The sequence below is a fragment of the Aythya fuligula genome, chromosome 3 (assembly GCF_009819795.1).
Source record: "Aythya fuligula isolate bAytFul2 chromosome 3, bAytFul2.pri, whole genome shotgun sequence".
In the NCBI taxonomy this organism is placed as follows: Eukaryota; Metazoa; Chordata; class Aves; order Anseriformes; family Anatidae; genus Aythya; species Aythya fuligula.
The window spans coordinates 43,012,992-43,027,530 of record NC_045561.1 but is presented as its reverse complement, the minus strand read 5'-3'; the positions used below and the strand labels follow the sequence as shown (position 1 = coordinate 43,027,530).

The following is a 14,539-nucleotide window of genomic DNA, read 5'->3' as shown; positions in this document are numbered from 1 at the left end:
TATGATAGCTTTAGTCCAATTTTGTTACGGGACACGTTAACAAAAATGATATTGACTGACATTTGGATAACTAAACTGCTGAGAACCTTTTATGCACTTAATGTTTCGCTGGACTAGAATGTACTACACTTACATGCTCTGTTATTTAGGATGTTCAAGCAGCAAACAGTTGTTTTGGGGGCATGTACTGATGCATGAAAGTCAGTATTGACTGAATAACAGATTTGTTACAGGCAAGGAAGAACAAGGACCATCTGATTTTGCCTGTTATCTGCGGTCAGACAGCAAAACGAGGGAGAAAAGGAGAAATCTTTTGCATTCTTCCTATCTGCTATTTCTTATGCCTTTTACTGTGACAGTCAGCGTTATTCCTGTTTGCACAGGAATAACTGTTTCCTTCATGCTGAAGCCAGTCAGATCCTTCTGGTGCTGTCATTGTTTTCAAGATGTGCTTCCTCCAGCATCAGGGATTTCTGGAGACTGGGAAACTGTCTCTGGGAAAGTGTCTAAATGGGTGAGAGCTACATAAATGGGTCTAAATGGGTGAGAGCTACATAACCTCCCCATGCACCCTAGAGAGTACGTGAGCCAGAGGTAATGGGGTGATGCTGAGACAGAGATGTGTCACGTGTGTTAAGTTCAGACATAGATGGTTTCTCTGAAGAAGAGATCTTGACTGTCTCTCCGGGTTATGGACTGGTAACAAAGCAGGCATCAACAGCCAGGTGTGCATCCTGCAGGAGTGCCTCATCCGCACTGTGACAGTCTTCTTAATAACAGTAAGAAGGCCACTGATGCTGAATTTGTTGGCAATGTTTTAAGAATTTATTTAGAAACTGTAAAACGGCATAAACTCATATGTCAGGTTTTTCCAAAAGAGTAATAATAATACACAAAGTTTTAGACCAAAAGACAAAAAGCAGTTTGTTTCCGATTCAAAAAATACAAACTTTTTCTACAGATACAAAATTATAAAAGTTTCTATTTTCCTCTTGATCTGGTGACAGACACATACAGAAGAGATGTATATTTCACCAGGTCCAAATTCATATAAGGTATGGGAAATGATGCTAAAGAAAAAAAATGTTGTCGTTAAGAAGAAAACAGAAAAAAACTTCTCGTCCTTCACTTAACCAGAAGTGAACACCATTATCTTATTCCTTTGCACTTTTTTTGGTTGCCAACATTTAAATTAGTGTTACTCATGCTTCATATAACAATCAGAAATAACAGCAGTTTTACCTCATGCATTTACTTCAATATTCATCACATAATGTCTTCTCACCATGCTACCTACAAAGGTTAGTTTTTATTGACAACATTAAAGGAAGGTGGTAGCAGCCATCAGGATGAACGAATGGGATCTGGATCCATAAATACTTAGATCTACTGACTTACAATAACATACTAAAAATCCTCCAATTAGCAGAAAAAAATAATACTGTTCTGCTTGGATTTGCTTCCAATTACAAACACAACAGAAAGTCACTTAACAGAAGGGGAGAATGCTGCTGAGTATCTAGCTCAGCCAACACACATCTGTCTCCTGTATTGTGCGAAGATGCAGAAACCCCACACGTAGTTTTTGTGGCTTGCATATGGGCTTCTACACGTAGAAAGACTGAGTGTATCTTATTTGTGATGGATTTGTGCTTCGAGCTGCCACTCCAGCCATTTGTATGCGATCATTTAGTAGTACTGGACAGAGGAATCACCAGAAATGTTGTCAATAAAAACTAGAAGCAGCTCACTTAAAAAAAAAAAAAAAAGTTAATAAAAATTAATAACAGTAAGATGACTCTCCATCTTTGATAATTATCAGTGACAAGTGCCCTTTATGTTTGCAATGTGTTTGATTTGTTACCATAACCTGTTGATGGACTTGTGATCTCCCTTCCAAAGTTGAGCTAGCCAAGATGTTTGGGTTTTTCATAGTATTTTACCTGGTTCAAAGGTTAATTTTTTCCTCTGCTATTTAAGCATATTGCTGCAAAGCTGATAAAGCCTGAGATTAGGTCTAACAACTCTATTTTCTCATCTTCCTTTTTGTGAACAGAGGATGTACTAGATGGTACCAGAAAGCTGCTGTTAACAGGTTGTCGTACTTCACATCCCTTCTCACAGGAACAGGTCATCTTAATTGTGGTCCAAAATGCACCACCTCGTTGGCAATCACAAAGTATTTTTCACGTGGTGGTAGTGGCAGCTTAACCTTGACTCTCTTTCTCTTTCCTCTTTTAATGTTAATATGTAAGAAAAAAATAATCTGCATATCACGTTTCTTCTTGCTCTAGAACAACTAGGAAACAATGGGTATTGGTGCTCTGTGCCATCTTTACTAATTATACTTCAAAAGGAGAAGTTAAAAACAGAATTCATACAGCACTACAACAGAACTCTGATCACCAGCCAAGAACAAACTACAGCAATACACTGTAATGGTTTTATTTACAACATGATGGAACACTATGCACATAATAAATTACATTTGATAATTTTTCTCTTAAATTCTGATATATGTAAGCTTTTTTTTTTTTTTTTTTAATCTAGTCCAATGTATTTTTCTTTATGTCTTTAAAGTATGGCAAATACGGGGGGTGACAGTGCTGTGTGCCTGTCTTCTGTGTTTTAGAAGCCAAATTGCTTTCCAAATTCAAGATGCATCACAGTATCCTACTGTCCTTGCTGACATATTAGTGTGCATCTTTCAACCTCAGAAGTAGTAAGAGATTGTCAGCTAGGCCTGTGCTCTCTTAGTAAGAGATCTTCACAAGAACTCTTTCTGGGCTGATGAGGGAAATACAGGTTCAGGAAATCGTGTAGCATTGCACGCAGTGGGAGATCTGACAATGCCCCTGATGGCACAATTCTTTTGTTTGGTCCCACTAAACGTAATAGGGAAATTTGCAGAGGAAAGAGCCAGGATGATGGTTCACAAAAGATAACGTTTGGGTTTGTGTGGGTAGGTGAAAGCTAAGAGCCCCTTGTTGCTCTGCAGGACAGAAAGTTTGCCTGCTGTATTCATTTAGCAGCTGTGCAGATGTTCCAGATTGACGTTTTCAGAAATCAAGTTTCATTGTGCTTATTAGAGGAGGACTTGCTTCTTTTGTAAACGTTTAGTCAATTTACAACTGCCTTATGTGGACTCTGCATCACAGGGGATGAACATAGGATGAAACTCATCCCAGTGCAAAAGGCTCTGCTCTCCTATTGATAGGGAAGAGCCTGTGCTCCAGGAACAGATGCATCCCACAAAAAGCAGCTCGGTGCTTGTCCACGTGCCTGGGATACAGGAGGATCATGATTTTGGAGCCCCAGAGAGCTGCACAAATATCCCAAGGAATCAAAAGGAAGCAAGAGACATCCAAAGCCCTTCGGTATCTGTGCCACATTTTGGTTCCCCGGGTTCCTCCTGGATAGTCAGCAAGGCAATTTCTGCAAGGACTGCACTACTAAAGGCTGGCTCCCTCCCAGAGAAGGGATTTGGAGGAAATAGAAGCTGGCAAAAGAGATGCTGTAGATGAAGAACATGCAGGCTGCTGGGTTTATAACCAGATGGGAGAGTTACCTGCAGAGAAACAAGCTACCTCCCTCCTGAGCAGAGAGGTGAAAGTGCCCTGCTTCTCCCCACCCAATGCTGTTCTGCAAAAGGCAATTTCTGCTCTGCTGTAAGTTCAGATGGCTCCCGCTGCCATCTGGATGCTCTGTGTAAATATATGTGTGGAGTAATTCATTTCCTAGCATAATTCTATCTACTTAAGCATTATTTCTGTTAAACTACCAAAATGCATCCAGCTAAGTCATGAGACTACGCTCTGTTGGGGTAACTTGGCTTATTGCTATGGACCACGCCAAGTCCAAATCGCTGAATTTGTACACAACCAACACATACACCCACTTTGTTTAGGTTTAGACCTAGGCTAAATTAGTCCTATTAATGCAGGATACCTACTTCTAACTGTATTCCTTTTATTTTATTTGCATCTCCACTAGGTTAAAAAGAGGCTGTAATGGCAGCTAGTCTGTACCCTACTAGTATGAGTGTTAGAACAACAATGAGCTTCTCTACAGAGCTGATGTGGGTCCCTACCGTCCATATTTCCATTAAAACGTAGTGCCCTGTACCACTCACTGTATTCTCCCCAAGGTACAACACTAGGAACCTATACCAAAGCAACTATGCAAACCAAAACCAAGTACTGCAACGCTTCTAAAACCCATTCAGAATTAATTTTAAACATCTGGCAATGGTTGAAGAGTGAAACGATCTAAATTCATTTGAATTTCCTTCACAGAAGCTGGGAGCAAAGACAAAGGTTCAGTCCCAAAACAAACATCTGGTTGTTTTTAATAAGAAAAGTGAAAGTGGAGTGCCTTCTGTATTAAAGTCATCATGGGATGTTCCTCAATATAAAAAACTATGTGCAACTTATGTACAGTATTCCCACACACTGCTCTGACTGGCAATACTCAGCTTTTAGGTTCACTGAAGACAATTTTATGATGAGCATGCTCGGGAGGAAATTCAGGGTCCAATAGCACTCTAGCTGAGGTAGGTTAAAGCAGACCCACTGAATTAGAAAATCCTGCACGAGTCCATATGGCATTAAACACAACCAAAAATTAAAACACAGCTGGTCTCTGCTATTCCTTAACAAATCAAGGTGAGCATAGCACAGTTATTCCAATGTTTAAAAGGTTTCTCCATTTCAGACTTTAAGAAAGTACAGTTGCTTTCCTGCTTAACAGCTTAAGTTATTTTTTCCTGTTGTTGGTTTTGTTTCCTATTTCAGTCTTGACATCCCTGAAGGTGCATTGCTGTCGTGCAGGAGAGGTGGGCTACGAGATGCTTAGCTGGTTACAGGCACTGTGGTGGCAGGCTGCATTTCACCTGTCAAATAGCCCGTGACTATTTCATGCCGGGTTGCCTTCTGCTCCCCACAGTGGCTGCAGGACAGGATGCCACCAGTGAGGACGCTGGCTGCTCTGTCACAGCGCAGCCTTGCCAGCACTCAGCACTACCTGAGCGATGTGCTCAGGGCAGGGACTGAAAGTGCAGCTGCACCAGGCTGCCCAAAGGGAAGCTTGGGCTGTTGGTCCTGTGGCTATGCAAGGCAGTTAGCTGGATTTGGGCTTCAGGCTTCGTAATTACTTGGCTGACAACAATACACATGTGCTTGGACATATGCTTAAAGGGGAAAATCTGTATAAGCAGCAGAATTTAAGAAAAGGACATAGTACATCAATAGGATGTAAGAGCTGATGCTTGTGGCATCTTGTTTGATCCCACAGCACTTACGTAGGATTGGACAAAATGACAAATGACAAAGTCTGAGATGTCGTGGGCTCACACAGTCTGCTGCATCTTGTTCTTACGCGTTACCACTATGCACACACAGAGCTTATGTTAACTTGTTTTAGAGGAAAAGGAACACTCACACAAACCAATATGTTTTCTGACAACAGCATGCAGGTGGGAGTGCTGTGGTTAGGGGAAGTTCCACGTTGGTCAGACTCACGTTGTCACAGACAGCATCTGAAATGGCTTCTTGCTTTCAAGGGAGATTCAAGAGACAGTCACATCTCACAAAGTATTTATGTCCCAATCCAGAAAAAAATCTTCAGAACAGGTTTAGCATTAATCCTATGAATCCCTCTTGCTCAAATGTTTCATGGAAGTCAAGACGTTAGATACATCACCCTAATCTAATAGAAAATTAAGGCTTTTGATCTCAAAGCTACATTGGAACTACAGCTGCCCAGGACTTACAGGCTGAAAAGCAGCATTTCTCTGTGTGGAATACTTTGCATATACCATATCTAAATAAACCTCTCATCAGTTAAATTCAAAAGGATCTACCCTGCATCATTTTTCAAGAGTTGTGCTGATAACCACAATCAGATCTTCTCTGTGTGATAGTCCCCACAATCACACTTAAATAAGGAATATGAAAATGTATCAAGAATATTTTTCTCTCTACCTTTCATATCTGAATTGTGCAGGTATCATGCTGCAAGCTCAAAGGAGCACAACTATTATGTGGCAGCATTTGGGAAACGATCTTATTCTTGTTGAAGTGCAAGTTCTGCCACTGAATTCTAGGGGAACACGAGTCACAACTTACTGTACTCTAGAGCCAGAAGGAATAGTTAAGGTCATTTGAGCCCCTGGAAGTAACAGACAAAAGAATCTTGCAGGTGAATTCTTTAACTGAGCACTCAGCTTCCACTTCAGCTGCCAAAACACACACTGTCTTGAATTAAGGATTTCAGGAGGCAAAAGGAATCCACCAAATTCACCAGCTGGTGAATTGTTCCCGCAGCCAATGTTCTCCAGTCCTAGTCTTGCCCATTTTTTCAAGCATCCTTAATATCTTTTGAGTACAAATCCAGCCATGGGAGAGAAAATACACTCATTTACCTTTTCACCTTATAAATATGTGTATGCATGTGTGTGCACATGTATGCAATGCAGTATAGATATGTGCAGGTACCCAGTTGTAATCACGTGCCAGTTCTGTGGGTATGCTTGCTATGGCTTGTTAAATCAAAGATGGAGTGGGCGAGCTGTAACCAGTGGAGTACTCAGTGAGCAACACGGTGTACAACATTTTACGTAGGGAAGAGAATGCTTTTTTTCTGACTTACTAAAAGGTGCCAAATCACACTGAGAAAGCTTGCAGATCCAGCAGGGGCGCAGGCAGGAGCTTCATTAGTTGCTGGGCAACTTTGGCTGCTTTACACATTGTGGCACCTCCAGTCCTGTCTGCAGTGTCACCTGTGCAAAGAAGAAGTAACACTGGCCATGAGCTTCCCCCTCACACCTTCTTGGCCATGCTCTGCCTTAACTTGGTCATGGTAAACATAAGCAAGGTACTTAAAGGATGTTGGAAAGCTGCAATTGAAAATGTGTGTTGAAAATAGCAGTCAGGTGCCCAGGCAGGTGCAATTCTGCATTTTGCATCAAATACAATAAAGCTACAAAACCTTAGAAGATTCGGATGTCATCAGTAACTAATGCTGATGTTCGTGTAAGGCCACGTGAGGTTTCTTGCTTCAGTCTGAGTATTGTAAATGATGGATATTCCACCCCTGACTGCATTGGTCCTGTCTGACTAAAACCAGCTTCCATCAGTCCTCAGGCTTCTGGTGTTTCCACAGGCAGAGCTGCTGGTTCTCCCTTATGTTACCTCCTGTTTCTAGCCATATGCAGTGGTTTTGAAGTAAAAAACACGTTATATTAAAAGAGGGTTCCTCCAAGAGGAGATCTCTTGAGAACAGAGAGAAATCTCTGAACTTCAGAGTCTTCTCTGTTGAACCAATTCTCTGACCTGTGTTGTCTTTGCTCTACTTACTGCTTTGCTGTTGGCATTTCTGTCTCTTGACAATGTTAACTATCTCTAAACACAAGATCTATGTGGAATTCGGATACTCATGCTTTTTAGTCAAACTGGCAGAAGAAGCCTTAACCCTGCTGCTTTCTAAGGGGTTGGGTTGCAGCAGAACAATGTAGGCATTAGGATGCGCAGGCACTTTTGCTTGCTTTTACAGGGTTACCCCTCACACCTTTGAGGCAAGACAGAAGGTCAAATCCAGTTTTCAAGAAAGTGTTAGCCTTCTCAGTGAAAGCCAAGAAGGAAAGAGCCAATATCCATAGTGACTACCCACAAATGACATTACCTGTCACAGCAGAAAGGGCCGGTAGCATATGCCCTCCTTTAGCTGAGCAGGGCAAGTTGTCTTGAACTACAGAAGACTTACCTGGACGTTTCGATTGAGGCTCAGTGCAGGCATGAAGACACCCTCAATGTTTTCAAAAGCTGGAGGTCCTTGCTGCTGCCCATTTATATAGAAGGTCAGGTTGTGCTTGTTCAGATCCAGGAGAACACCAACGGTGGCACCTTTAGAGACTCCTCCTTCAGTCCTAAGGCACAAAGGGACCGCACGGTTGGTTTAGGGAAGGCAGAATGCTACACCACTGCTGCTCTCTCCAGGACAAGCAGTCTTACTAAGGAAGGGGAGAGTGGAGCAGCACAGAGAAAAGATTAGCCCCACAGCACTTTGGCAATGACCAAACCGCACCTGTACCCAAAACATATGTACCATGTTCATCAGATCTTAAAGGGGATATCTGAAAGAGAAATTGGGTCCATTTCTCTTCCAGTTGTAAACTCAGCGCTAAAAATTGTATCCAAAGCTAACAGAGGCCCTGAGCTGACAAGAGCTGGGCAGGTAAGCAGATCAGTTCAGTGCCGAAGGTGCAGGACAGGAGTCCTGGAGACAGCTCCTGAGAGTGCCCCTACTGTGGTGGAGTGATGCGCACAGAAAATGAACAAGCAGAAAAGCTTGTGTGCTAGGCACTCGTTTTTAATTGCTCTGCCTGCTAACAGCTCGAGACTCACCTCTGCCATGCCTAACGGGACCCAATTTCCCAGAGGCCAGGGAGCCAGCACAGGTCCAACAGATTCTGGCTTCGGGGAGGAAGGGAAGGTGGGGCTGGTTAAGGATACACGTAGATCCGCGGCTGGCGAGGTGTTCAGCTATAGGGCTGGGAGCTGCTCTAGGCTTTGGGGCACAGCTATTAGTATCGGGGATAATTGGTTGTGTCAGGAGCAGCTGCTGAGAGCTACCATGGTATCAGAGTGTGCCAGGACAGATCCAGCCATTACATGCATGAACGATTTGACGTTAATGCACTTTGATTTGGGGGTTAGTCAAACCCAGTATTACTTTAAAGAGCACTGAGCAAGAAATCTGCTACATATGCAGATTGGCCACAGGCACTGCTACTTCGCTAATGTCATGGGGTGGGGGCTCTGCAATGGATTTACAACCTGACACAATTTGTTCAGGCTAAATCAGATTTCAAGTCATTTGCATCAGGAAAGGAAGCAACTGTCCTTTGTCCCACGAGCTTCCCTCAGGCAAACAAAATTCACAGGATAAATGCAATTTTAACATAAAATTTATCCCATAGATAAAACAAATACACTAGGAATATGGTGCAGGGTAAGAAATTTTCATCGTGTCCACTAGGTGTCATAAACTGCTTTTCCTTTAGACTAAATGTGGCACACACAATTTCCTCTTAAGGTGTAAGTAGTTTTATCTGTGATAGTAATGGCAACAATATTTTGACTTCTCTATTTATAGCTCTTCAAACAACAATGGTACAGCTGAGAATCAGGAGTTGGGCTCTCAGATGTGTTAGATTTAAAACTGTGCAGTTCTGAGCTCCCTTTAATTTATTTCTGGTATTGTAAGCATTAACAAGTTTGTGTTTGAGCTCTTCTCCAAAACCATAAAGCATATTATTTTCCAACAAAAGTTAAAATGCTTACCTAGCCTCAGTGTCTTAAGATCTAGGTTGTTGTTTTTTAAAAGCACTCAATCATAAAACTCATAGTGAGACTGTGGGAAGTGTCACTACCACGATCTAGAGCTATTTACAAATGGATAATGGTTTTTTTTGTTTTGCTTTTTTTTCCTCTGATGGAGAACAGCTTTGATTGCAGTGCACCAAGTTTTATATCCTGCAGTGTTTCAAAATAGATTTTATGACATCCTTTTAAATGACATTGATTCTCTCGGGGAAACAGAAACGGCAACTTTGCCTATTTCAGATTATTATGCTCTTTCTTATATAATAAACTAATTTGCTTCTTGTGGGCTAATTAGCCACGTGCTACATGGTGACATTGAGTGACTTCTCTGCAGCCCAAGGGGAAAGCCCTGCTGAAGAGAAGCTGCTGCCTGCAGCACATGACCCAGCTGAGGGCCGCCCGGGACAAGGGGAGCAAGACATGGGGCTCTCCCTGGCTTTCTTGCCCCAAATTTTGCAGCACTTCAGCAGGCCAGCTGCCTCGTTACTGAGCATCCACCTCCCCACAGGGAGCAGCAGGCTCTGGCAGGATGAAGCCATGGCTTCTGAGGCTGAACAGCTCCTCCTGGGCATCCCAGGATGTCTTTGGGAACTTATTTTGAGAGACCCAGTGCTTTTGGGAGTACTGTCACGGTCACCTCCTTTAGGAGGAAAGATGGGACAGCTAAAGTTTCATGAGCAAACTTGTGCAGAACACAGTCACTCTTCCACACATCATCAAGACTGGATATTTTACTGGATATTTATTCTAATAAATGTCTTAGTTGTAATACAAAAGCCTGCTAGCTCAAGCAACTTAAACTGATGATCCTTCCTGGTACACTTCTGTGCCAGCACGTCCAAGAGCTGACACTTTAATGTCTTTTTAAACTACTTAATGGTAGTTATCCTACAGCCTCCTGATAGTCTGCAGGCCAAGTGAAAGGAAAAGGCAGCTACCTGGTACAGTAGTACTTCTGCAATGATGATCCATTTTTGAAAACATGCACCACTTTCATTATTCCCAGTAAATCCCAACTCACACACCTTTTCCCCACAGTCCTGCAAATATTTATCTCTGTGCACAGCGCTAAATACTGACTGCCAGTCTTGTGTGTAGGGCTGGAAGGTCTGAGTGCAGACACGGGAACTGGGCTACCCTGAAAAATGCCACTGTCTGCTGCAGTGGGATCTGACGTTCTCAGAATGCTTTCAGCAGCAGTGTGGACAATTTGCAAAACAGGACTGAATGAATTGGCTTGAGGAATTAAGAATAGCAGTAAGTTTCGTTGTTATTGAAAAATAAATCTTAACTTATGAACACTGTTTAATACACTGAAGAATTAACTCCACATTAACAGTGTTTTTTCATTAACTTTAGAGTAACTTCACAACTTTGCCATGTCCATTGCCAAGGCCAGTATTTTTCAATCAATTGTAACATTTTGTGTGATGAGAACCTGTTCTTGAGACCTCTGAAGTTAGTGCGGAGACTCTCCTTAAGCAGGGGGCTTAAAGATTAACTGTCCAGATTTTGACGTCCCCCAGTCTTTCAGCATAAAATATTTCAGTGTGATTTCCATCTCTTTCTTCCTGTACCAATGCAGCAGCTAGCATACCGCCTGTAGCACAAGGTGCTCCTGCCTTTGGGAACTTTGCCGAGGCACAGATCTCCTGCAATGAGTGGCGATGCCTCTAAGCAATGGGCACACACAACACCTCTGCTGTGAACTGATTATTTCCAGGAACAACAAGGTTGAAAGGTACCTGTCAGAGGTATATCCCTGCCCTGAAGTATCAGACTGGTGTCTGCATAACATGTTCGCAAAGGTCTCTATTTCTTATAGCATTAGGTTCATCTGTTCGTGCCCTTTCCTCTAGCATGACAGAGGTTGAGCCCAGCCTGGCTGTTTTTAAGGATGCAGACAGATCCTGGTGTGCTTGATGTGAGCAAAAAGAACAGAAAAGTGCTCTAAATTGTCAGGTCCCATGCCTCGGTCTTTCAAGCTCCACCCCAGCTTATCCTTGAAGCTAGTCATTTATTTATAGTCCTAATTTAGTCTCATGAAGATTTGGATGGATGAAATGATTACTAGGATATCTCCTCCAACATAATAACATCTGAGAGGCTAAAAGCTGGCAATAAATTTTCTTTGGACTGACATTGTGCTATCATGCACTTGTCTCCAGTGGGGAAAAATGACAAGGCAGCAACAATTGTTTCCACAAGACTACCACAGCTAATGAGTTAAAAACCTGACCTACTTGACTGTCACGGTTAAAAATATAATGCCTAGACCTAATTTCATTGAAGCGCATGTGATTTCGTGAGACTACATGCCCTTCGTCAGTGTATTTCACTCGAAAGAATATCCTACTGGACTGCCCATTCCTTGGATGTGCCTGCCAAACCTCTGTGTTTTACCTAGTAAAAAGAGGGAAGCTCTCATCAACACAAAGTACTTTGTTCTCCTGTTTAAGCAGGATGATTGGAAATCCAAAGTGTTTCCATTGCTTTTGCTTCCCAGAAGGAAAGCTTTTGCTTTGCTCTTGTGTTGCTTGCGGGAAGAAGCATGCCTAGGACCAAATCCATAAAATAGGTTTCTGGGACAGCAGCACACAGAACGTTTGCCAGTTTTTTCCAGAAAACATAAGCTGTTTCACAGAGCATTAAAATTTACCCAGCTTAACATTACTTCCAGCCTAAATCAAATCAAGATATTAAAGGGACAGAGAACCTTTTGATATATTTATTATTCTGATGTTATTTTATGCTGCATTTACTTATGACATGACCTAAGTCATGTCCTAAAAAGACCTTTCATTGGCCTTTGGAGCCGATGAAAATATTCATATTTACTTTAGATAGCTTTGGGTCCAGCTACAAGGTTCTTCCCCCTGTATATAATGAACTCAAAAATCAAACTGCTTCAAACAAAAATTACCATCAATTGCAGTATATGTACTCAAAATACAAGTATGTTTTAGAGTTTGAATGACTACTCAACAGGAGACATTATTATCAGCTTAGGATGCCATGAAAGTTGGCAGAAACTTCCCTCTAAGGAGATAATACAAGCATTTTTAGTGTTTTAAAAATGACTGCAAACCTTTCTTTTAATCATTTGATATAACTGAAACAACATCTGACCTAGGAAGTATGGAAAACCTGCTGAGACAGGCAGTAGGAAACTAAATCAAAATTGATTCCCACTCTGACACACACCTGCTGTATATCCTCAGCCAGACTTTGTACATCAGTCTCCCATCATGGTAGAGTAGGTATACAAATACGCTATTTTCCAAATATACAAGGCATTTAGAGTGTGTGGCACTCCTATCTACTGACATTGTGGGTAGGACATGAAATCATGGGTTTAATCGCAGCAGGGGAGATTTAGGCTAGATCTCAGGAAAAAGCTGCTAATGGAAAGGATAACATACACCAACAGATTGCCTGGGCATGAGATGCCATCTCTGTCACCGGTGACTTTTAAGAACAGGTGAGGCAGACTTCTGTCAGGAATAAAATAACTATTTGGCAGGGAGGTGGCCTGCAGCTTGTTGAGATCTCATCCTCTGATGACAAGGAGAAAAAAAAAACAACCGATAAGGAGAAAATTGTGCAGATGGTGCTTACCGGTTCGTGTGGGAGTTGCAGTGCATGAACCAGCTGCGGTTGTTGTCAACGTACATGGCCCAAGCCTTGTCGTCCTTGCCCAGCATCATGTCCTTGACCACGTTAATCCTGGCGATGCCAAAGGCTGGATCGGGATGGTTGTCATAGCGGTCCACGTGCAGTTCCCAGTAATGCACACCCTTGGAGAAGGCGGCTGTGCCCAGAACAACCCGGTCATCGTAGCTGCTGCAGGTGGCGGTCTGGTTGTCATTTGACAGCACGATGTCCCTGTGAGCTGAGGAGGGGTCGAAGGTGAACCACGCCACTGTGCAGGGGAAAAGGAGATGCAGGTTTGTGACAGAATTGGCTGTACACACCGATCGGATGCTCTACTTCCACTAGGAGAACGAGGATCGGCCTTCCTAAAGACCCTGCCGCACTCTCAAGTAACAAGGACGATCTTTCCTCATTATCCTAGAGGTTACACAGGACTGCTTTGCACTGAGACCCAGCTCAGGGTGACTGCTGGTGACTGAGTGAGAAAGAAAAGAGTGCTTCATGCAATCTGCATAACCCAGGAAGACCTGAAAGGCATTTTTCAGTTCAGGCAGCTGAAAGGTGCTATGGAAGTGTAAATTACTCGTGTGCCTTATATCATCTGCGTCTCTGAATGGAGGCTTCTAAGGGCAGTGATCTGCTGTTCTCATACAGTAACTAGAAAATCATAGAGGAAACGAAGTCTTCTTCGTAATGCAGAAAATGCTCACAAGTGTGAATTGGTTCAGGATTGTCTCTAATAAAAACAGAGTTCCTCTGTGTCCATGCTGGTAAGGGCTGATTTCACCAGTTTATCAAAGAAGGGAAGAAAAAAATAGAGAAAAAGCTCTTAAAGTATTAATAATTTACACTGGCCTATTTTGGCAACACAGCATAAAAGTTGAAGTGAGGACAGCACATACTTCTCAATTCATTACAATATCATTACTGAAGATGAACTTCTTGTAATGCCTCTGTGGATGTCAAGTGTAATTACAGAAGAACAAGCACAAATTCCCATCTCTGTCTTATCAAACGTTGCTCTGAAATTGAAGCAGTAGTGAGAAAAAACACAGATTCCAAAGATAAATGTAAAAGTGGAGACAGCATGGCATACAAAATATCCAGTGTGTTGCATAACTGCCTCTGTATGCTACAACAAATAAAGACCCTAATTGGACATCCAACTTCCATAACCAAACAAAACCGCAGATTTGAAACCTGAAGTGTTACTGACAATGGAAAATCCCCCAAAAGCATAAAGAAATGGCCTACTTGAATTTTATCATTAGTGAAGTTAGGACTGGGTTGTTCCCCCCCCCGAGATAGCAGGCTGTTTTCCACCCAAGTGCACTGCAGCAGCCATCAGAATACACCGACAGCTGCGTGTGGTTTTTGGCACTGTCTTCTGCACGTACACTCAGCAGCATCGGTCACCTGCATGTGGGTTATGTGGGTTAGCTTCAAACAGCACTGGAAAAGCATGCACACAGAAAGGTGCATGCAGCTTGTTGGAAACGCTG

The 14,539-nt window shown here is 42.5% G+C and overlaps 1 protein-coding gene across 4 annotated transcripts in view; it reads right to left on the bottom strand.

Annotated features, from left to right (window-relative positions):
* Positions 1-802: 802 nt before the first annotated feature.
* Positions 803-14,539, bottom strand: part of TRIM67 (tripartite motif containing 67) — a 36,265-nt gene continuing 22,528 nt past the window's right edge. For all 4 annotated transcript variants that reach the window (XM_032184729.1, XM_032184731.1, XM_032184730.1 and 1 more), the window contains exons 8-10: positions 13,002-13,305; positions 7,762-7,924; positions 803-6,778 (exon numbers count right to left, since the gene is read on the bottom strand). In XM_032184729.1, coding sequence (XP_032040620.1) covers positions 6,713-6,778; positions 7,762-7,924; positions 13,002-13,305 — 533 coding nt within the window. In that variant the 3' untranslated portion in view covers positions 803-6,712. The remainder of the gene's footprint in view (positions 6,779-7,761; positions 7,925-13,001; positions 13,306-14,539) is intronic.